This window comes from Caenorhabditis briggsae (assembly GCF_000004555.2).
Source record: "Caenorhabditis briggsae complete genome, chrIV, whole genome shotgun sequence".
NCBI classification, from domain to species: Eukaryota; Metazoa; Nematoda; class Chromadorea; order Rhabditida; family Rhabditidae; genus Caenorhabditis; species Caenorhabditis briggsae.
The window spans coordinates 16,227,594-16,250,372 of record NC_013487.2 but is presented as its reverse complement, the minus strand read 5'-3'; the positions used below and the strand labels follow the sequence as shown (position 1 = coordinate 16,250,372).

Here is a 22,779-nt window from a genome sequence, read left to right as displayed (position 1 = left end):
AAATCCTTAAAAATCATTTAAAAACCCCAAAAAATCGCTAAAATTGGGCTAAAATTGCTTGAAAACTTTAAAAAAGTAGTTTGTCGTAAAGTCTGGTGCACTGTACGCAGTTCGGTGTACAACACCGCACTACGTACAGTACACCAAGCTTTACGAGCAAAAACATTTTCAGCAGTGGAAAAAACTTTTTTGACTGAAATTCGTTGGGTTTTCAGCTAGAAAAGTGATTTTTCTTGAATTTTCGATCAGAAAATCAAGATTTTTTACAAAAAGCAACCTAAAAGTCAGCATTTTTAGTAGAAATCGCTTCAAAAATCTGAAAAAAAAAGATTTTTTTGGAAAAATCCCAAAAATCTCTAGAAAAGAGATTTTTGAAGAGAAAAAAATGCATTTTTCTCTAAAATTCTTTAAAATCTCAAAATTTGAAAGCTAAGAATCCTAATTTTTCGCAAAAACTTCGGATTTTTGCCTAAAAATCCAAAAATTTTCAAAAAATCCCAAAATCTGCAAAATAAGTGTTCTTTGTACAATTTAATAGCTTAAAGAAAACAGAGAAAACGGGGAAGAATTGAACAAATATTTATTTTTCCACACAAAAAAAATTATCGCAACAAAATGAGAAAAATGGAGAAGTCGTGTGATATGGCTCAAATTTACCTGAAAAAAAATCGATTTTTCTGTCTAAAAATCCTGAAAATCTAAAATTATCAATGGAGCGCACTTTCTCGCCCCCGAAAACCAATCATATCACCCTTGGCACACTGCCAACTCCCCATATCTCCCCCTCTCTGTCTTCTCTAACCACTTTCTCTCTCTCTCCTCCCTTCACTCTTTTTCTTTGAATCTCTTCATTCTACACACTATTTGCTGCTCTTTCTTCTTTATTTTCCTACTGCACGTCTATCGGGCCCATTTCATCGCCGTCGACCAGCCTGAATTGCCCTTTTTGTTGTTTTTTCCGATGATTTTTTAATGAAACCTTGTGTATTGTATTTGTGTTTATGGTGTGATTTGATACAGAAAAATCAATAAATTTTGGACATTTTTTAGGTTGACAAACTGAAAAAATTGCATTTTCAAAAATCCGATCTTTCTGGATTTTTTCGGAATTTTTGCCGATTTTCACATAAAACCCTGAAATTTCATACATTTTTTCACTAGAATTGACAGAAACCCCCCATTTTCCAGCTCTAAATTAGGCTGAGAAAAGTGAATTTCGACAATTTTTTTTTCAATTTTTGGGATTTTTCTGGCATTTCAGTGCTTTTTCGGCGATTTTTCACATAAAAATCTGAAATTTTAATAATTTTTTACCTAAAATTGCCAAAAACTAGCAAAACTCCTCATTTTCCTGCTGAAAATTGGCTGAAATTCAATGAAAAATGATGCAAAAAATTGTCGTAAGGCTCGCTGTATGGTACGCAGTGCACTGCGTACAGTATACCGAACCTTACGAGCAAAGCTGGAAAATACTTTTTTAAGCGAAAATTGTTGGTTCTTGAGCTAGAAACTTGGTTTTTAAGGGTTTTTGGTGGTAAAAAGTGCTTAAAATCATAAAATCTGTCGAAATTGTAAAAATTCACTAACTTTTCCTCGAAATTTGCTGTTTTTTCCTCATTTTTCACTCAAAACTAATTTTCTTCGATTTTCCTACTTTTGCGCCCAATTTTTCTCCAATTCCTCTTTTTTTCTCTTGTAAAAAACCCAAAAATTTAAATTCCCGCCCAAAATTCCAGAATTTCAGCTTCCCTCCCAACAATGAAGGTGATACCGGAAGAAGTGGAGGAGTACCTCTCGAAATTCCGTCTCGACCGTCAGCAACTCCAAGAAATCTCGGAAAAAGTCGAGGAGCAAATGAAAATGGGTCTGGCGAAGACCAAAGGCTCCTCGATTGCCATGTTGCCCAGTTATGTGCCCGCGCTGCCGGATGGGACAGGTAGGAATCGGAAATTTGGTGAAAAATGCTCTGAAAAGGGTCAAAAAGTGCTAAACACAAGCTTTTCCAGCAATTTTACTGTTAAAAATGAACCAAAAACCCGCAAAAATCCGTCAGAAACCACTAAAAACCGCTGAAAAACTCAATTGCACACCATGACCGAGTTTTTGGAATTTCTAGACCATGGGTCACTTTTGGCCATTTTTCATGATTTTTGGATCATTTTTTGCGTATTTTCAGTCTAAAATAGCTGTCAAAAATGAAGAAAAATGACCAAAAACACACCGTGGCCGAGTTTTTGAGATTTCTAGGCCATGTGTCATTTTTGGGTCATTTTAGCCCGTTTTTCATGATTTTTGGGTCTGTTTCCAGCCAATTTTCGATTTTCAGAGCGCGGAAAGTACGTAGCAATCGATTTATCCGGGAAAAACCTGCGGATAATGCTGCTCCACCTGGACGGAAGTGATCCGCCGAGAAGCAACACCGTCAACTACATCGTCGCGAATCATGTGATGAAAGGCACCGGAGATCAGGTGGGAATTTAAATTTTTGAAGAAAAATCCAAAAAATTGGCGAAAAATGAGCAAGTTTTGACCTAAAATCGCTTGAAAAATCAATTGTCGTAAGGTTCGGTGTTACGGTATGTGGTTCACCGAACTGCGTACCTTGCGCCGAACTTTACGCGCAAACTTTTTTTTTGGTTCATTTCGGGTCATTTTAGCTCGAAAAAGACGGTTTTGACCAATTTTTGTCTAATTTTGTCATAAAAATTGCAAAAATCTCGAATTTTCAGCTAATTTTAACTATAAAAATCTGTTTTTCAGCTCTTTACATTCATCGTCAACTGTCTTCAACGATTCCTTCAGGAATTCGGTCTCGTCGATGCCAATTTGCCTATTGGTGCGTTTTTAGAACGAAAAATGGTCATTTTTAATGAAAAAACGCAAAAAATGACCCGAAAATCACCCATGGCCTAGAAACCCAAAATACGCAGCATGGTGTAACCTTGCAGATGTTTAGGTCATTTTCCTTCATTTTTGACAGTTTTAACGAATTTTAGTCATTTTAAGTTAAAAAATGATCTAAAAATCATGAAAAATGGCCCAAAACCACCCATGACCTAGAAATCCAAAAAACTCGGCCATGGTGTGCTTTTTGCAACTTTTAGGTCTTTTTTCTCAATTTTTTCACTAAAAATCTGATTTTCCAGGCTTCGTCTTCTCGTATCCATGCGAGCTGCTGTCCATCCGCTCCGCCCGTCTTCTCTGGTGGACCAAAGGCTTCGATATCAAGGATTGCCTTCAGAAAGACGTCGTGGCGCTTCTAGAAGAGGCACTGGAGATGAATATGGTAGGTTTATAGCTCAAAATTTGAATTTGCCGCCAATTTTCAAAATTTCCAGTCGACAAAAGTGAACATCAAGGCGGTGATGAACGATACTGTAGGGCAGCTGGCCGCCGCCGCGCACAAATATGGTTCAGAATGCACAATTGGAGTCGTTATTGGCTATGGGTAAGGAATAGAGCCGAAAAATCAGTAAATTCGACTAAAAATGACCTGAAAATATAAATTTTCCAGCGAAAATGACCTGAAAATCCAATATTTCAATCCAAAAATCAAAAAATTCGGCCGAAAATAGCCAAAAATAGTATTTGTCGTAACGTTTGATGTCTGTGTACGCAAACACCGAATTGCGGAGTTTGCACCTTATTTGACGAGCAAAATTTAGTTTTTTATTTTTGAGCTTTTTGACTCAATTTTAGAGTAAAACAACGAATTTTAAGCAATTTTCAGCTGGAAAATGATGATTTTTGGCGAATTTTCAGCGAAAAATTACAATTTTATGCTATTTTTAACCCAAAACTCCTTATTTTCAGATGCAACTCGTCCTATCTGGAAAAAACCGCTCGAATTACGAAATTCGACGCCAAGGCGCGCGGATACGATCATGAGAATATGATTGTGGTGACGGAATGGGAGGAGTTTGGAAAAAATGGGGAATTGGACGATATTTTGACACAATTCGACAGAGAAGTCGATGCAGCGAGTGTTCATAAGGGAAAACAGCTGTAAGATACGGAAAAAGCTGAAAAACTGCAAAAATTGCCCAAAAAGCGGCTGAAAATCGGCTAAAAATGCTCTATTTTTATCTAAAAATCGCTATAAAACCATTTGTCGTAAGGTTCGGTGTTACGGTACGTGGTTCACCGAACTGCGTACCTTGCGCTGAACTTGACGCGCAAACTTTTTTTTTGTTTATTTTTGATCGTTTTTAGCTAAAAAAAGTCGATTTATGGCTGAAACTTAGCTGAAAATTCACCTAAAATGACAGAAATAATAAAAATAGCGCAAACATTGGCGAAAAATAAGCAATTTCGACCTAAAAATCGTTTAAAACTAATTGTCGTAAGGTTTGGTGTTACGGTACGTGGTTCACCGAACTGCGTACCTTGCGCCGAGACTTACGCGCAAACATTTCTTAAGTTCACTTTTGGCCTATTTTTGCTCAAAAAAGTCGATTTTAGGCTTATTTTGATGAAAAATTAAGAAAATCGGCTGAAAATAACCAAAATCCATTAAAAATTGCGAAATTTCCAGAATCGACAAGCTATGTGGAGCGCTGTACATTGGAGAAGTGGTTCGAAAGGTGCTATCGCAATTAGTGCTGGATAGGTGAGTTTTTGACCTGAAGATCGCTGAAAAATAGGCAAAAATCCAATTTCAGAGTACTATTCGAGGGACAATCTTGTGAGAAGCTCGACGAAGTGGAGTCATTCCCAACGAAATACATTTCGGAGATTTTGGGGTGAGTTTTAGCCGTTTTCGCCAATTTTTAAGCCTAAAAGTCTGAAATTTTTGGGCCTTAAAGCCTAATTTTGGCCTAAAAAGCTTAAAATTTCAAAAAATTTTCATTTTCCAGAGAAGAAGAGGGCGTGTTCAAGGCGGCCCGCCGAATTTGCGAGGAGCTGGAGGTGGAAATGCACGGCACAGCCGATTATATCATTCTACGAGAAGTGTGTGACGTCATCTCGAGAAGAGGAGCTAGTATCGTCGCTGCAGGTGAGAAAATAAGCCGAAAATTCGATTTTTCGAGCAGAAATGAGCCAAAAATTGAAAAAGTTGGGCTAAAATGACCTAAAAATCAAGAATTTCTAGCGAAAATAGCTTAAAAATCGAAAAATTCGGGCGAAAATACCCTAAAATCGGAATTTGTCGTAAAGTTCGGTGTCCCGGGTACGCAAACACCGATTTGCGTACCTTGCATCATACTTGACGAGCAAATTTTATTTTTTCGTTTTTGGGTCATTTTTGTAGTGAAACAACGAATTTTGAGCTATTTTTAACTGTAAAAAGCAGATTTTCAGCGAATTTTGAGCAAATTTTTCACTTTTCTAGTCAAAAATCGCAATTTTAGCCGAATTCTCGAAATTTTCAGCCATCGCCGCTCTTCTACGCCACCTGGAACTATCCTCAGTGAAAATCGGTGTCGGTGGCGCGCTGATTCAATTCCACCCAACCTATCATCAAATGCTCAAGGAGAAGCTGGAAGAACTCACACCAATCACTATGAAGGTAGGGAAATTTGAAATTTTGAGCATAAAATTGAAAAAAATCGCGAAAAATAAGTTATTTTGAGCGATTTTCACCCGAAAAACAACAAAAATAGCTCCAAAATCGGCTGAAAATGCTCAATTTTGGCCTAAAAATCGCTTAAAAATCAATTGTCGTAATGTTCGGTGTTACGGTACGTGGTTCACCGAACTGCGTACCTTGCGCCGAACCTTACGCGCAAACTTTTTTTAGTTTATTTTTCGCGTATTTTAGCTTAAAAAAGTTGATTTTCGGCTCATTTTTTATGGAAAAATTTATACTAAATATGATATTTTTATTGATTTTTCTATGTTTTGCAGTTCGAATTGGTGCCAGCCGACGAGGGATCGTGTCAAGGAGCCGCGCTGATCGCCGCCGTCGCCGAACGTCTAAAATTATAATATTTCGCTGAAATTTTAATTTTTTTATTGTCTAAAAAGCCTAGAAAGTCGATATTCTTCAGTTTTTCTTCTTCTACTTGACGAGTGTTTTTTAATTTCTTCAAAAAAAATTTTTTTTCAATTTTTCAAAATTTCAATAATTCTCTTCCAGTGCTTCTAGGCATTGATTTTTCCCACTTTTCTGTGTATTTTTTGCGATTTTTCATCCCAAAATCTTTGTATTTACTCCCCTTTTTTGTCCTCTCAGAAATTCAAATTTGCCATAAAAAACTAAGAATTTTAGTGTATTTTTTCCCGAATTTTCCCGAAATTTGTGTTTTAAATAGATTTTTATTGTCTAAAATTAAGATTTTTATGACCACTTTAGCCCAAAATAAAAAAAAAATAACGAAAAAATAATTTTTAGACTACAAACTACAGACTTTCAGACTATATAAAAGTAGCAAAAAGAGGAAACGCCTAAAAACGGCTAAAAAATGCTGCAGTAACCCATATAAAAGAAGCAAAAAGAAAAAATAGAGTTCTAGCAGCGAGTGGTTTCGATCCACCGACCTCTGGGTTATGGGCCCAGCACGCTTCCACTGCGCCACGCTGCTTACAGCAGGAGAGAGAGGCGGAGGGCAATTATATGGGCGGCGGCGAGGAAGAGCCGTGGCGCCGCGCTTATCATAACCTTTGGTGGTTGGCGCGAGATTGTGCACGCGTGGTGTACTGGTAGAGAGCTATACTTTGGATCTAGAGGTACAGGGTTCGATTCCGTGCGGGGCGAAATGTCTTTTGCTTTCTTCGAGGGGCATTCTAAAGTACTGGAAAGCAAGTTTAGCCCCATAAAAATCGAAAAATAAAAATTGATATTTGGAAAAATATTTTCCAGACTACAAACTACAAATCTTTAGCGCGCCAACGACGTCCCAGGCAGCACTCTTTGGATTTTTTCCGGATTTTTAGAGACACCCTTCTTTTGGAGATGAAAATATGATAAGAAAAATGGGAGAACGAGAGAGTATGAAAAATTGAGAGACGCAGAGAAATTGGGTCAAATTTGATCGCAAATCGGTCGGGAGGAAAAGTGAAAACGAGATTTTCGCCTATTTTCCCTTTTTCTCGAAAATTCTGGAGACAATTTTCCTGGATTTTTCCAATTTGATTTATTGATTTTTTAAGATTTTTGATCTGAAAAATTCTGAAAATTGGATTTTTTCAATTTTAGGTAGAAAAATCTTCTGGAAAAGTGACTGAAATGATGAAGTATTTGCTAGCTTTGTCTACTTTTATTGGTAAGTTTCTGGAAAATTTATAAAAATTGAAAAAAAAAATTTTTTTTGGAAATTTAAAAATAATAAAAAAACTATTTTTCGAAATTTTAAAAATTTCAAAACACCATCTTGTCTGAAATTTTATGTTGAGCAATATTGTCTCTTGACAAAATTCATGAAAATCAAGTTGAAGCGAGTTATGAGGCTTTGAAATTAAAGCAAATTTCGAAAAAATCAAAAATGTTCAAAAAAATTGTTTTCGAAAATTTTCAAAATTTCAACTAATCAATTGATCTAAAATTTTATTCTGAGCAATGTTCTCTCTTAGTGAAATTCATGAAACTTGATTTTAAGCGAGTTATGAGGCTTTAAAATTAATTAAATTCTGAAGAAATCAAAATTTTCAAAAAAAAAAAATTTCGGAATTTCTCAAAATTTAAAAAATGAACAGATGTAAAATTTTATGCTGAGCAATTATGTCTCTTGACAAAAATTACAGAAATTGAGTCTAGGCGAGATATGAAGCTTCAAGTTTTCAAACAACAAAATATTTCAAAAATTCCAGTAACTTTTTTTTCACAAAATTCAAATTCTCCCGCCAATTCCAGCCCTCTCTACTTGTATCCCAACCCAACTCAAAGACCAAAATCCAATTGCTGTGCCAGCGTGTCCAGCCGGATCCCGCCCACTTTTAAGACCAGATGGCCAACCCAGAAAATGCCTTCCACACCAGAATTCCCTCTGTATTAATGCCCTTCCAGACAAGGTAAAAGCTTGAAAAAACACGCCTAAGTTTTTAGAGTAGTACAGTAACCCAAATAAAAGAAGCAAAAAGAAAAAAAGAGTTCTAGCAGCGAGTGGTTTCGATCCACCGACCTCTGGGTTATGGGCCCAGCACGCTTCCACTGCGCCACGCTGCTCACAAGAGGAGACGGAGGCGGATGGCGTATATATGGGAGGCGGCGAGGAAGAGCGGTGGCGCCGCGCTTATCAAAGCCTTTGGTGGTCGGCGCGAGAATGTGCACGCGTGGTGTACTAGTAGTGAGCCAGACTTTGGATCTAGAGGTCCGGGGTTCGATTCCGAGTGGGGTGAAATCCTTTTTTCTTTTAGAGGGGTATCCTAGCGTATCCTAGAGTCCTGAAAAGCCCATTAAAAGCTAAAAAACCTATTTTCCCAGCCAAACGCCGATACCGTATGCTGCTACCATAACCAAGTGGACTACTACTGTTGTCTGGACACCACCGAAGAGCAATGTCCCGACTATCATCAGGTTACTGTAGTGATTCACAACAGTTTCCCACAGAATCCATTCGCGTTGAAGAGCTTCTTTTTCAAGGATGGCATTGAGGATGATGTGGGTTTTAGGGGGACATCTGGACGAACAGATATACAGAAAAAAGTTAAAATTAAAAATTCAGATAATTGATGCAACATTTGGCAGGGGTGATGAGGGACTCCAGAATGAGAATGGTCTTCTGGTACGTCATCAAGTTCAAGGCAATGGGATTTTGAAGCAGTAATGAGCAATACAGTAATCCATTAATAATAATTTTGTAATTATAATAATACGACATGCATTTATGATGTTGAAATTTCAATTTTAATAATAAAATAATTTTATTCCAAAAATTTTATTTATTTATTCAAATTCTCACAAAAAAATTAAAAAATTTTTTAGTTCGCCTTTGGACATCCCTTATTACCGTACCCATCCAAATCGGTATTATAGTAATGGGTATGGTCGTTCCAGCTTAAATCCGCGTTTTGATTAGAGCAATAGAAACCATCAGCTTCTTGACAAACATGGTACGGGGAGCCAACGGACATGTCGTTGTTGTACCTGAAAGCCCAATATTTGAATTAAAATTGTTCCAAATACCTTAAAACTAGTCCTTATCACTTATTAGTCATCTAAAAAAAAGCATAAAAGGTTTCTCCCCGGCCGGGAATTGAACCCGGGTCTCGCATGTGACAGACGCGGATACTCACCACTATACTACCGAGGACACGAGAAAAAGAAGGGTAATGGGCGTATAGGAAAGTGGGGGGGGGGGGGGTGGTGGGCGCCGCGAAGAGGAGAGGCGCAGAGAAAATTGAAAAATGAGGAGAAGGGAGTTTCAGAGGAATTTCAAAGAAATTTCATTTTTAGCAGTTTTCACCCATTTTTCCTCATTTAACACTCAAAAAATCTAAATCTCTGCTATTTTTCACCCTAATACTCACCAAATCTCTGTTCTATGATGGTACATCTTGTCGTGATCAACCAATTCGTATTGGAACGGCACATGGGGTACAATATCGTGAGCATGGACGATACGGAAAGAGTAGGCAAACTGAAAATTTGGATATAAAAAGAAATAAAAATCAAAAAGGTATAGGCGAAAAATCAGAACGATTGGAGTACTAGGGGCTGAGATATGATGGTTTGAAGCGTTATAGTTGCAGCACAAAGTTTAAAGGCGCATAACTCATTTTAACGAAACTAGAACTTTTCAAAAATTTTCCAGTTTAATGGCCATGTATTACACTTTATACTCCCAAAATTTCAAGTTGCTAGCTCAAGAGGTTCTTGAGATACGAACACTTTGTTGGATTGCTCATGCTTAATACTGCAAACTCTCATAGCTAGCTTTGCTATTATCCAAATCACTTGAAATTTGGACCACAAGTCAACTATATCTCAGAGGCAATTCTATGAAAATTTCAGCTTTCTTGCTCCCAACCTACCGTATTCTGGTGCCACAACGAGTAGGCGTAGTCTCCAGTTCTTGGCTGTCCTGCAGTCAGTACTTTGATGTGTTCTGGCTTGAAGAGTCCAGCTTTAACAATCCACGAGGCTCCAACAGATGCCAATGCTGCCCCGAGAGAGTGCCCGGTGACCTGGAAATTGGGATTTTGGCACTCTTCTAGAATCACGGAACGAAAAATAAAATCAAGGAACGAAAATTTTGAGTAATCCAAAAAAACTGCTATCTTCTTTAATTTGACAAGTAGTATCCGTAATACTATTATGCTTATCTGAGAAAAAAAAGGTTGAGACGCAGAGAAAAAGTGTCTGCGTCTCCACTTAGTATGTGCTATTTAGGCTCTCCGCTTCGATATCGCTACCGTATCCAGACTGCAAAAAATACTCTCTAACATTTTTTTCTCAGACAAGCATAATAACTTTGGCATCAATTTTACTTTTTCCAATACCCAAGGTATACTAAAAAGGGTATATCAGTTTCTTAAAGGAGGCCAGACACGAAAGTCTACGGAGTTTTCTTGAAGCGAGAGTATGTATTCTGACAGAAAATCGTGCGATTGCGACAAATGCGCGCTACTTGACGAGCATTTATTTTTTTTCAATATACACTAAATTTCTTCACTGATTGGCAATTACTCCCGACTTTTTCTAGTTGTTCGGCCATTCTAGGATGTCGCCGCATGGAAACAAAAAAAAACGAAAACGTAGAGATGGGAATCGAACCCGCGACGCGCGACTGATATACAAGCGCGTTCACCTCTACACCACACGGCGCTTGTCGTCTACTGCCGCTAAAACGATTATGAAACGAGGAGTCGGCGCCGCTTGGAAGAACGGTCGCGTTCTCGCTTGAACAGTAACAGGGAGGGATGGTTTGCTGTCCATTGTTATTTTCCGATTGTACTGTGTCATATATCAGAAAACTAGAATTTTGAAAATTTTCATGTCTGGCCTCCTTTAAGATACGCTTGTTAACAAGTTACATAGGACCTGTAGAACATCTGAAAACTCAGTTTAAAGCTACATCAAGCAGTTACTGAGCTTGCTGACATTTTAGGGTGTTCCAGATAAAAGAAGCATGGCGTTTCAGCCTGAAAGAACCTGAAAGAAGTGGTTGAAAAAAGCTTCCTCAACCCAAAAATATCATCGAATTTTTGAAAAATGAAAAATCCGAGGCAAGAAATTTCATGCCACGATTTCTACTCAATTTGGCCCAAGACTATTCTTATTCCGGACCAATATTTTGTTCCAAGAAGACTAATTTTGAATTAGAAAAGATTTCTTCAATTATAGGCTTAGGCTGAACCATCATGTTTCCTTCATGTTGGACACCCAAAAAACGACGGGAAGTTTGATAAGTCTGCTCGTTGCAGCCTCTAACCTAACTCTCATATGTCCCATGATCCTCAGAACATCTGGGAAAGGTCCTATGTAACCTATTAATCATGTACACTATCAACTAGTGTACCTTAAAGGTGGGGGGACAGGAGATTTTTCGTAGTTTTTTTGTAGCTAGAGTATGCATTCTACCGTAACGGTGTACAACGCTTAATGTCACTCTGCGTACAGCTGTCGTCCTCGCCTTTATGTATCCAATCGGGCGACCGCTTTCTCTTTGCCCGTGTAGCTCAGTCGGTAGCGGCTCCGCACCCTCAATCCTCGCCCCACACGTTCAACTCCTCGAGGGGCATATTTGAACGAAATTTCGAGAACATAATTTTTTTCATGTCCCCCCACCTTTAAGGACTCAATATACCACATTTCGGGTGTCATTTTGGATACTGAGCAAAAAAAAATGTAATGTCAAGGTTAGATCTCTGGATAGTACTTGAATGAAGGTGCCGATTTCAGGTTTTTTTTTGCCGGGATTTTCAGGTTTTTAAAAGATATTTAAAGACCATTCTGAGCCTGTAATGGAAGGACCCTTAATTTTAAGCCAAATTATCTCGGTTACCGTAAAAGATATGGAAAAGCTGAAACTAATAAATTATTCATCATAATATTAGCTAAATTTTATTGGTTGACACATTTTTGATATCTCTCATAGCAGCCGAGATAATTGAGCTCAAACTTGTGGCGGTCTTCCTAGTGGGGACCGTGTGGAGAGGGGCCTTTCTATTACAGGTTTAGTACTTTTCCGGCCATCCCGAGTCACAATCCCATATTTCTTGTTTCCCAAAATCAAATCTTAACCTTAACCTCTTTGAAACTCACCCAAACTTCATAATCCGGATATTTATACTTCAAATTCCGCATCTCAGCCGACAGTCCACCATTCCAAAGTGCCACGTAGGCATCGTAGAAGAATTCGAAAATGTAGCCACTATCGAAAAACGCCTTCTTTGCGACAAAATAGTTGAGAATCTCCTCCTCCAACTGGGTACCCGTATTCGTCGCACGGAACGACATCACCAGAATTTTCTGCGTGGTGTCGACGGCGGTGATCATCGCGCAGGTGGTTACTGGAAAAGAGGTGTAAGTCAAAGAGGGATGAAGCTAGAAATTTGATATTTTGTGACAGTAATCCTGAATATGTGTTAAGTACACTATCAAAATTTCAAAAGATTCGGTCAACTGGGAGCTGAGATATAAATCCGAGAAAACTAATCAAATTTCGGAACCTAAATTGATCCTATGTTTTCCAAACCCTCTAACTCGGTTAAAAATTATTCAAACTGTTTGAATTTTGGCATTCAGGTGCATTGACTTGTCAGGAACTTTTTTACTAAGTTTCATCTTTCCAGCTCTCTTCCAAGCGTTGCGGTTGCGTCGCGGCTGCGCGCCTCCTTTACTTTACCTGTGTCTCACCTACCAGCGCAAAAAGGATATAACTCAAGTATGAATAAACATAGGAAATTGATATTTCGCAACAGTAATCCTAAGTATACGAAAATTATACTTTAAAAATTTCAAAAGATTTGGTGAACGGAGAGCTGAGAAATGAACGCGAGAAAATTGTTCAAATTTTGGAACCCTAATTGATCTAATGTTTTCCCAGGCTCATAACTCGGTTGAAAATTGTTTCGATTTCTCGAAATTTGATACAAAGGTGTATCAATTTACCATAAATCTTTCCACTAAGTTTCACACTTCTAGCTAATTCCCACGCGTTGCGGTCGCGTTGCGGCTGCGTACCTCCTCTACTTTGCTTATAAAATTCATATCGCTTATATCTCCCCTCCCAGAGAACCAATCTTCCACAAATTTTCACAGAATTTTTATCTTTTTATTTTGTTTGGTTATCAACTTCAAATGCCTTATTTTTCCAGCTTACATGGAAGAATCGGGCTTGGATCACTGCAATTCACCAGGATGTACTTGGACAGCTTCATTGTTGGCCAGTTGTTGCTGAAATTCACTTTTTTTTTTGAATTTTGTTTCAAAATTCAGACATTTCTCCAATTTCTGATGTCCATGACTAGATTCTAGTCAAGACCGGAATTCGGGAAATTTTTATGTTTTTGCTGATTTTTAATTTTTTTAAAATTTTTTTTGTGACGAACATTTTTTCTATTGCTGATAGCAAAATGTGGTTGACTAAACTACATTTTCTAGTCTCGGTGACTTGTACAAAAAATTTTCAGCCAAAATTTTTTTCCGACCCACTCGAAACACTTCTGAGCCATTGTTGGATTCGTGGCACTGGCTCCGAAGAGCGGGAGCCATTTGGACCGAGCCTCATTGTCATCATATGTAGCGTTTGGTGCTCGTGGGCAATTGATGATGTGCTGAAAATATGAAAAAAAATTTTTCAACATTTTTTCAAATTTTATATCCTTATATGTAAAATTTTGCGCTGAGCAATGTTTCTTCAGGACACTTTTTCCAAATTTCATTCCCAATTAACTTATGACTCTTTTTCTGTGCTAAAAAGTTGAAAAAATCTGAAATTTATTTTCCGAATTTTGTAAATTTTCGAAACACGATTGGATTGCAAATTGTATGCTGAGTGAGATTGTCTCTTGTCAAAATTCATGTAAATCGAGTTTAAGAGAGTTATGAAGCTTAGAAGTTCTGGAAATTTCAGATTTTGGAAAAAAAAAAATTTAATTTTTTTTTTAAATTCAATTTTTACACCACTCTATGTAAAATTTGGCGCTGAGCAATGTTTCTTCAGGACGTTTTCCCCGATTTTCACTCCCAAACCTACCGTAATCGAGTTCAGACACACTGGACTATTGCAAAGCTTCGTGTCGGCGCAGTAGCTGAAAAAACTTTTTTTCGAATTTTTAAAAATTTTTTTTGGAAAACTACAGTAACCCAAAACTCACTGATTTCCAGAATTTAAGCAGTCCTCACAAGAGGTGGCTTGGCACGCTGCCAAGAAGCTCAGGAGGAGAGTTAGAACCAAAAATTTGTGCATTTTTAGCAAAAGTGAAATTACCTAAAAATGGGCATTTTTGAAATTTTTCGGGAAAAAACGGAAAGTTCTGAACAGAATGAAAGTCAATTTTCAGATATTTCTGAAATTCTCCACTGATAAGAGTGATAAGAGCCAAAAAACGTGTCCAATGAGTTTTTATGCCTTTTTTGTGCTCTTTTTTCGGGTTTTTTCGAGGTTATCAGTGATCAGGAACGAAGTGAAACAATAAAAAATAATTCTTTATTTCGAAAATCAATTTTTCTTGGGACACCCTTGGTCTCCATAAACATTTAGATCCGTATTAAAATAGTGGGTATGATCGTTCCAGCTTAGATCCAACTGTTGGTTTACACAGTACAATCCATCAGCTTCTGGACAAATTTGGTACGGGGAACCTTCGGACATGTCGTTGTTGTACCTAAAACGATCAAAAACTGGGTTTAGGGTGATGTAAGAAAAGCAAAAAAGGTTTCTCCCCGGCCGGGAATTGAACCCGGGTCTCGCATGTGACAGACGCGGATACTCACCACTATACTACCGAGGACACAAGGTAACAGGGAGGTGGAGGGAGTATAGGAGTGGGAGGGGGAGCGGCGCCGGTTGCGTCGGCTGAGGGAAATTGGAAAATCTCAGTTTGCGTGCAAAGCATCAGATATGACGCGCAAGACCAATTCCAAGGCGGGAATTCAAATTTTTGGGTTAATTTTTCGGTTTTTAGAGAATCAAAGGGTAGAAAACTCGTTTTCCATTTAAGTATTTAACCCTAAAACTCACCAAACTTCTGTCCTATGATGATACATCTTGTCGTGATCAACCACCTCGTATTGGAAAGGCACATGGGGTACAATATCGTGATGATGAACCACGCGGAAGGAGTAGGCGAACTGAAAAAAAGAGTAATTGCTGCATTTTTAACAAAGTTATAGCAAGTTTGGTGCTGTACACTTTAAAGGAGCATAACTCATTTTGAAGAAATCCCAATTTTTCGAAATTTTGGTACCGTAATAGACACGTATTTAGCTTTATACTGACAAAATTTCAAGTTACTAGCTCAAAAGGCTCTTGAGATACAATCATTATGTTGGATTGCTCATGCTTAATACTTCAAACCATTCTATCTCCATTCCTTGTTATCCAAACAACTTGAAATTTGGACCACATGTTAGTCATGTCCCAGAGACAATTTTCAGAAAACTTTTGGCTTTCTAGCTCCCCAACCTACCGTATTCTGATGCCACATTGCATAATTATAGTCTCCGGTTCTTGGTTGTCCCGCAGTGAACACTTTTACATTATTTGGATTGAATAGTCCAGTTTTGACAATCCAAGAGGCTCCAACAGATGCCAACGCTGCTCCAAGAGAATGGCCGGTGACCTGGAAATTTGAATTTTAAGCTACCGTAACCCAGTACCACCTTGAAGGGTACCCTAACTTTGAGCCAAATTATCTCATTTTCTGTGAAAGATATGAAAAAGTTGTCAACTAATAAAATGTTCATCATAAGATCAGAAGTTTTTTATCAGTCGGCTCATTTTTGATATCTCTCATATCAGCTGAGATAATTGAGCTGGAACTTGACAGTTCAAAACACTAACCCAAACTTCATAATCCGGATATTTATACTTCAAATTCCGAATCTCTGCCGATAGTCCACCATTCCAAAGTGCCACGTAGGCATCGTAGAAGAACTCAAAGATCATTCCGACATCAAAAAATTGCTTCTTTCCGACAAAATAGTTCAGAATCTCCTCTCCCATCTGGGTACCTCCCACTGTTGCACGGAACGATAGGACCAAAATGCGTTGAGATGTGTCCACGGCGGTGATCATGGCGCATTGGGTGGCTGAAATTTATTTAAAAGTGTCTTTAAGCACTTTCCAGTGTTGTACAAAAAAGCAAAAAAGGATTCTCCCCGGCCGGGAATTGAACCCGGGTCTCGCATGTGACAGACGCGGATACTCACCACTATACTACCGAGGACACGGGAGAACAGAGAGGTGGAGGGCGTATAGGAGAGTGCGGGGGAGCGGAGGGTGGCGGGCGCCGAGGAGGGATGATAAGGGAAATTGGAGAAGCAAAATTGTGTGCAAGGCACTAGATTTGACGAGCAAAATTGAACTTTTGATAATTTTTTGTGGTTTTCTTGGTTTTTTAGAGGGTTCTAGGTTGTTTCAAGCTGTCTTTAAAGAATAAAAATCTGATTTTGGGGAAATAATGTTGAATTTTTCTATTTCCTAGATATTCAAATTGCGTACAAAACATTCGATATGACGAGCAAGCATGGGGGAATTTGAATTTTGAGTTGTTTTTTATTCTAATTTTACCATTTTCTCTCAACTCACTCGGAAGAATTGGACTCGGATCACTGCAATTCACCAGGATCCGCTTTGATAGTTTCATGGTTGGCCAGTTGTTGCTGAAAAGGTTTTTCTGAGTATTTGGTAACGTAATTTAGAAATAATAGAAATCTGACTAGAAACTGACTAGTGAGAAAGTAAAAAAAAAAATTTTAGAAATTTTTTGAAAACTTGAAAAGCAAAAAATTGTGAGCATACTATTGATATTTCGGTTCTTCTTGTCATTTTTAGTGTCCACACAAAATTTCATCAAAATCGGTCCATTTTGAGCCGAGTTACACCCCTGCAAACTTTTGAAGGAGCCGCGACGCAACCGCGCCGCGCGGCCGAAATTTTGAAGCTTTGTATCTCGGCGTAGATATGTTCAAACACTTTGAAACTTTCACAGGCTACATGAGAAAACATGGGAAACACTATGAGCTGAATTTCAAAAGAATTTCTGTAATTTTTTGAACTTTTTCAAAAAATCCAAGATCATTAAATTTGGAAATTTTTTAATTAACATGTTGCCTACATTGGAATATGAGTTCTCACAAAATTTCAGCAAAATCCGCCCACTTTGGGCAGAGTTACACCCCCGCAAACAATTGAAGGAACCGCGACGCGACCGCGCCGCGGTTCCTTTTTCCAAAATATAAACAAAACTTTTTTTTTGAAAAATTCAAATTTCCCGCTTGATTGGTAAACTCACTCAAAACACTTCTGAGCCATTTTCTCATTAGTTGCTCCGGCTCCAAACAACGGGAGCCACTTTGTTCGGGCTTCATGGTCATCATAAGTGGCGTTCGGGGCATGTGGACAATTCAAAGCTACCGTAATAGTATTGAGGCACACTGGACTGTTACAGATCTTTGTGTCCGCGCAGTAGCTGAAATTTTTAGATTATTCAAGGATTAATGTAGGATTACTGTAGCCACTTACTGATTTCCTGAGCTTATACATTGTTCACAAGTCTGCAGGGCATGGGTAATTAGAGGGAGCATAAGCACCAGAATTAGACAAATTTTCATCATTTTTAAGAGAATACTGATAAGCACTCTCTCATTGACTTCCTATTTATATTGTTTGCCATTTTAAAACTGTGTATGTCATGAAAATTAAAGGGTGTAGGCTCGAACAAAACATCAAGAAGTTTATGAATTTAGAATGACGAATTATTGTCATTCTAGGCTAAATTTTAACCCAAAATTGCAGAAAAAAGTTTCCAAAGCTAACAGATACCCTAGAAATCCCAAAAAGTGACTTACAAAAAAAGCAAAAAGGGTTTCTCCCCGGCCGGGAATTGAACCCGGGTCTCGCATGTGACAGACGCGGATACTCACCACTATACTACCGAGGACACGAGAGAAGAGGGGGTGGAGGGCGTATAGGAGAGTGCGGGGGAGCGGAGGTTGGTGGGCGCCGGGAAGGGAAGCATGTGGGAAATTTTAAAAATCCCAGATATTCAAATTGCGTACCAAGCATTAGATTTGACGAGCAAAATCGCAATTTTAGGTGGGAATTTGAATTTTCGAGTTGTTTCAGCTCATTTTAGCGATTTTCTTGCCATATTTTTGTCTGAGCCACCTGACAATCACCTCCTTCATGGAATTTCGTCCCATAAATCCCCTTCACATGATTTTCCTATGCAAAAAACTTTTTTTCCAAGATTTTCTGATTTCAAAAAAAACTTTGCACTTTCTTCTCCTCATTTTTCGTCATCTTTCTTATCTAGTAAATAATTTTATGACCCCCTTCTCATTAATAGAACAATTTTATTGCAGAAAAAGTTATACAAGAAATTAAAAAATTTATAAACAACTTTTTTCAGAGAAATCAACAGAATTTTCAGAGAAAAAAATTTCAGAAAAAAAAACACGGAATCTGAAAATACGTGCTTTTCTGAAAATTCAAGCTAAAATTGATTTCTTTTAATTTTCTAAAGATCCCCACCAAATTTCAATCAAATCCGTTCACTCTGCCCTGAGATATAAGCGTTCAAAATTTTAGGAGAGCCGCAACGCGACCGCGCCGCGCAGTCAATATTTAGGAGACGCGTATCTCAGCTCACAGTGAACCAAACTTGATGAAAATTTGTGAGTCTACTGAAAATATGTTGTTTAGCATATAAACACTATTTCAGGAAAATAAAAAATTTTTGAAAAATTCACAAAATCTAGATTTTTGAATTTTCGGGTGAAATTCAGCACAGTCAGAAAATAAGTTCAGACTATCAAGCTCACAAATTTTCAGCCTTCTAGCTCTCCTATGAGCCAAGTTACAATCATTTTACTTTTGAGAGGCGCGGCGCGGGCGCGTCGCGGTCCCCCCTTTCCGTCAAACGGGTGTATCTCGCCTCCCACTGAACGGATTTGGCGGAAATTTCGAGCATAGACTAATTAGAATATGCGGAATTCAAATCTTCATAGAAAACCTAGAAAATCTCAAGGTTTCATAATCGAAACCACATTTCTGGGAAGGGTACTGCTCGATTCACTTGGGGCGGGGCCTACTTTTTGGAAACAACAAGACAGGAAATTAAAAAAAGCATTTCTGTATGCTTTGATTATGAAAATATTGGGTAGTGGGTCCAGAACAGGGTAGAAAGATATAAAAATCGCTGTGATTTGCCCTAAAATCTCTGGAGAACATTCTAGACAACAGGTAATTAGGATAATGGCACTGGGAAGGTGCATAAGGATGAGAGGAATGGCTGTTTGAATAACTAAAGCAAAAAATAACTGATTTTGAATCGATCGATAATTTTGGGATACTGTAGAAATGTTGGTCAAGTTTCGTATAGCCGAGTAGCATTTGATTCCAAAATATAACATGATAATCATCGAAAACGTCTGGAAACTTTTCTTTTAGACCGCTTCGCGACCGCGTCGCGTCCAAAAACTCACAATTAATAGACAAGCAGCTGCTATACCAATTATACTATGCCAATTTATATACTTTATTGAGTTTTCGTCTTGTGCAATAATACAAAACCCAATGAAACTCAAATTTTCCAAATTTTCAGAAATTTTCATTCTGGAAAAATTCTTTGTTTTGATTTACTACCACATGACCTGCCTCATAAACCACTGCGTTGACTCATTTTCACCCCAAAATGTGATTACAACTACCGTATCCGCTATGCCAACAATTAGAGGACAAGAAATATAGATCAATAGTTTTGAGGGACTAAATTGGGTCCAGGACTTGTACCTAAATTAATGAATGTTAAATTTTCAGGATCTTCAGTGTATAACGAAGATTTTTCGACAAATTCCAGAGAAATTAGTCCATGGTGAGCCGAGATACGAGGGTTTTAAAAAATGAGCCAAAAAAATTTCTTTAAAATTTCAAATTTGTTTTTTCTGGCTGAAAATTCGCAAAGATATTTGAAATCGCTTTTTAAACATCCTCACAAATTTTCAGCGCTTTTGGGCACCTAGAACCCAAGTTACGCGCCTTTTTCTTTAAACAGAGGCCGCGACGCGACCGCGCTGCACCCCTTTTTCTTCAAGTGGCCATAACTCGACTCACAGATGAGCTACTAGGTTGAAACTTTGTGAGAACGTGAATTTTACTAGCATGATTGTTTTAATCAAGCTTGGGCTTAAAAAGCGTATTTCAAAAATTTCAAAAAAAATGAAAATTGGAGAAAAAGCCTGAAAATTGGAAAATATGTTTATCTTAATAACTTCTGAACCCTCATAAAATTTCACCTCAACACGAACTCTAGCAGCTGAGATACGGTGCTTTGAAGTTTAAGGTGAGCCGCGACGCGATCGCGCCGCACCTCTCATTTTTCAAATGGCTATAACTTGACTCCCAAATGCGCTAGAAGGCTGAAAATTTGTGGAAACGTTGTTTTTACTAGCATTATCATGTAAACCAATTTCGAGCCAAAAATTCGTAACTTGAAAATTTTCAAAAAAAAAACTGAAAGTTAGAGGAAAAAGCTGAAAACTGAAAAATATGCTTCCTTGCATAATTTCTGAGTCCTCGCCAATTCGCAGCGCTTTTGGACACCTAGAACCCAAGTTACGAGCCTTTTGCTATAGACAGCAGCCGCGACGCGACCGCGCCGCGTCCCTCATTTTTCAAAAGACCATAACTCATAAGGGAACCATGTTTAGCCTTCATCTCAGAATTTCTTCTAAATTAGCTCATTTATAGTTTCGAATACGGGCTTTCTCGTGGTGTATTCGGTTTTCTGCACAAATTTCTAGAATTCGAGGAAATTCCATCTGAAAATATGCTGTTTTTTTTTTGTCTCCTCCTTCCCTTCCACTTTCCCCCCTTTCCTCTATACATTCTCCACTGTGGAAGAAACGAGCAACAGTGGCCGAGTGGATAGTGGGGATGAATAGTAATCAAAAGTTTGGGGTTCGATTCCGTCATTGTGCATTTTCTTTTTTCTTTTTTTTCTTTAATGTTGGAGGAAATTGCATTTTTCGAAAATCAAAATTATGTTTGCTTTATTTTTTGAGTAGGAAAAACGCTTGAATTATTTTGAGAGAAAAATTCATTTTGGACTTGTTTCGATAAATATCCAATAAATATCTTCTGAAAAATTCTTGAAGCACTGCTGAAAAGCCTTATCTACTCAAAATGTCAGTCTAAATCCCCCGTTTTGATCACATTGGTTGCGGAACTGTTATAAATCAGTCAAGAAGTATGTAAATCTATGTTTTCACAAGATTTGAGTGCTACTGGGTGATTTTCGAAAGACTACGATTCATTGGAGTTTTGGAAGAAGCCACTCATTTGAGATTTCAAAACGGATATAGGCTATAGAATCATGTGAAAAGACTCATTTTATCATTTTTATGCGTTTAGAATTCATTTTAGAACATTTAAAAAATTTTCGAAAAATTGTAAAATTTCGCAAAGGGGGGCCACCTTATGAGTTATGGTCATTTGAAAAATGAGGAACGCGGCGCGGTCGCGTCGCGGCCGCTGTCTATAGCAAAAGGCTCGTAACTTGGGTTCTAGGTGTTCAAAAGCGCTGCGAATTGGCGAGGACTCAGAAATTATGCAAGGAAGCATATTTTTCAGTTTTCAGCTTTTTCCTCTAACTTTTTTTTTCCTCTAACCCATGGCAAAAATTTTTTCAAAAACTTTTTTTTTTGAAAAATGAGGAAACTTTGTCAGATTGTAGAGAAACCTTTAAAATTGCGATTCACACTCAAACAATGCCAAAAAACTCTCATTAACCCTTTCAAAAACTCACTCCAAAAGTGAGAAATTAGTACTGAAATCACCTAAACAGCCCATAACTCGACTTCTAGAAATTAGTGCTGAAAACCAAATACATCACAAGAAAGCCCGTATTTGAAACTATAAATGAGCAAATTTAGAAAAAATTCTGAGATGAAGGCTAAACATGGTTCCCTTGTCAGCTCCAAGACAAGCTATGTAGAAGGCTGAAAATTGGTGAGAAAGTTTATTATAACCTGTTTATTGTTTTGACAAAATATCAGTACAAATCTCACCCCTTGATCGCCAAAAATCTATAAACAAAATGTACACTGAAATTAGCCATTGAAGTGGAAAACATTGCAAAATAGAAAATGTTAAAAATCCGGAAATTCTCTCCAGTCACATTTCTATTCATAACCACAAAAAAGCCCGAATCCTTTGTATAAATTTGCGGTAAGCTCAAAATCATTAGACCGGCGTAAACCATTTCAAAAATCGATAAATAGGTCATTAGATATTTATAGGTGCCCAGACGGTGGGGAGATTTAAAGATGATGAGGTACAGTAGGATGGTAAGAGTGAGCAATGCCAAATAACTATTGATTTTTTCAATAGTTTCTATATATTTTTGGGGTATTTTCATTGCTCTTTTTATGTGAAAAAAATGATGAAAAACTAGAAAGAAAATGATAATACATAGACAAGGAAATGACTTAATTTCCGGTACATTAGCTAATTTTTTTCCTGTTTTTTGTTAGACTTTTCGTTCTGGCTATATGTTTGCTCTTTTCTGTTTTATGTGCTCACAAAATTCGGGCTCAATCCGAGCTCTAGGAACTGAGATATGCCACTTTGAACTTGAAGGTGAGCCGCTACGCGACCGCGCCGCACGCCACTTTTTTCAAATGGCTATAATTCGACTCCCAGACAAGCCAAAAGACTGAAACTTGGT

The 22,779-nt window shown here is 37.9% G+C and overlaps 5 protein-coding genes and 6 non-coding genes across 11 annotated transcripts; 2 read left to right on the top strand and 9 right to left on the bottom strand.

Moving 5' to 3' along the window:
• Positions 1-1,758: 1,758 nt before the first annotated feature.
• On the top strand, positions 1,759-5,928 carry CBG13890 (the record flags this gene model as incomplete). Its single annotated transcript, XM_002634742.1, has 11 exons — positions 1,759-1,936; positions 2,327-2,469; positions 2,761-2,836; positions 3,147-3,286; positions 3,339-3,448; positions 3,814-4,005; positions 4,535-4,609; positions 4,662-4,742; positions 4,857-4,996; positions 5,373-5,509; positions 5,848-5,928. 11 exons carry the CDS (start codon positions 1,759-1,761, stop codon positions 5,926-5,928), a joined length of 1,353 nt encoding a protein of 450 aa, XP_002634788.1.
• Positions 5,929-6,452: 524 nt separating this feature from the next.
• On the bottom strand, positions 6,453-6,524 carry CBG28884. Its single transcript has one exon. It is a non-coding gene (tRNA).
• A 1,103-nt stretch (positions 6,525-7,627) lies between these two features.
• On the top strand, positions 7,628-8,705 carry CBG13891 (the record flags this gene model as incomplete). The annotated part of the gene is made up of 4 exons (XM_045236319.1): positions 7,628-7,637; positions 7,793-7,950; positions 8,363-8,539; positions 8,604-8,705. 4 exons carry the CDS (start codon positions 7,628-7,630, stop codon positions 8,703-8,705), a joined length of 447 nt encoding a protein of 148 aa, XP_045095306.1.
• On the bottom strand, positions 8,033-8,104 carry CBG28565. The gene has a single exon. It is a non-coding gene (tRNA).
• Positions 8,706-8,859: 154 nt separating the features above from the next.
• Positions 8,860-14,294, bottom strand: CBG13892 (the record flags this gene model as incomplete). Its single annotated transcript, XM_002634744.1, has 8 exons — positions 8,860-9,025; positions 9,409-9,518; positions 9,913-10,065; positions 12,146-12,393; positions 13,206-13,279; positions 13,538-13,659; positions 14,082-14,136; positions 14,203-14,294. 8 exons carry the CDS (start codon positions 14,292-14,294, stop codon positions 8,860-8,862), a joined length of 1,020 nt encoding a protein of 339 aa, XP_002634790.1.
• Positions 9,120-9,191, bottom strand: CBG28426. The gene has a single exon. It is a non-coding gene (tRNA).
• A 252-nt stretch (positions 14,295-14,546) lies between the features above and the next one.
• On the bottom strand, positions 14,547-17,665 carry CBG13893 (the record flags this gene model as incomplete). Its single annotated transcript, XM_002634745.1, has 7 exons — positions 14,547-14,712; positions 15,069-15,178; positions 15,517-15,669; positions 15,891-16,138; positions 16,638-16,711; positions 17,344-17,520; positions 17,574-17,665. The coding sequence occupies 7 exons, from the start codon at positions 17,663-17,665 to the stop codon at positions 14,547-14,549; spliced, it is 1,020 nt and encodes a 339-aa protein (XP_002634791.1).
• Positions 14,767-14,838, bottom strand: CBG28690. The gene has a single exon. It is a non-coding gene (tRNA).
• CBG28525 lies at positions 16,204-16,275 on the bottom strand. Its single transcript has one exon. It is a non-coding gene (tRNA).
• A 254-nt stretch (positions 17,666-17,919) lies between the features above and the next one.
• On the bottom strand, positions 17,920-17,991 carry CBG28317. Its single transcript has one exon. It is a non-coding gene (tRNA).
• Positions 17,992-19,075: 1,084 nt separating this feature from the next.
• Positions 19,076-22,470, bottom strand: CBG13894 (the record flags this gene model as incomplete). Its single annotated transcript, XM_002634746.1, has 4 exons — positions 19,076-19,483; positions 19,538-19,667; positions 19,701-19,844; positions 22,121-22,470. The coding sequence occupies 4 exons, from the start codon at positions 22,468-22,470 to the stop codon at positions 19,076-19,078; spliced, it is 1,032 nt and encodes a 343-aa protein (XP_002634792.1).
• Positions 22,471-22,779: the final 309 nt, after the last annotated feature.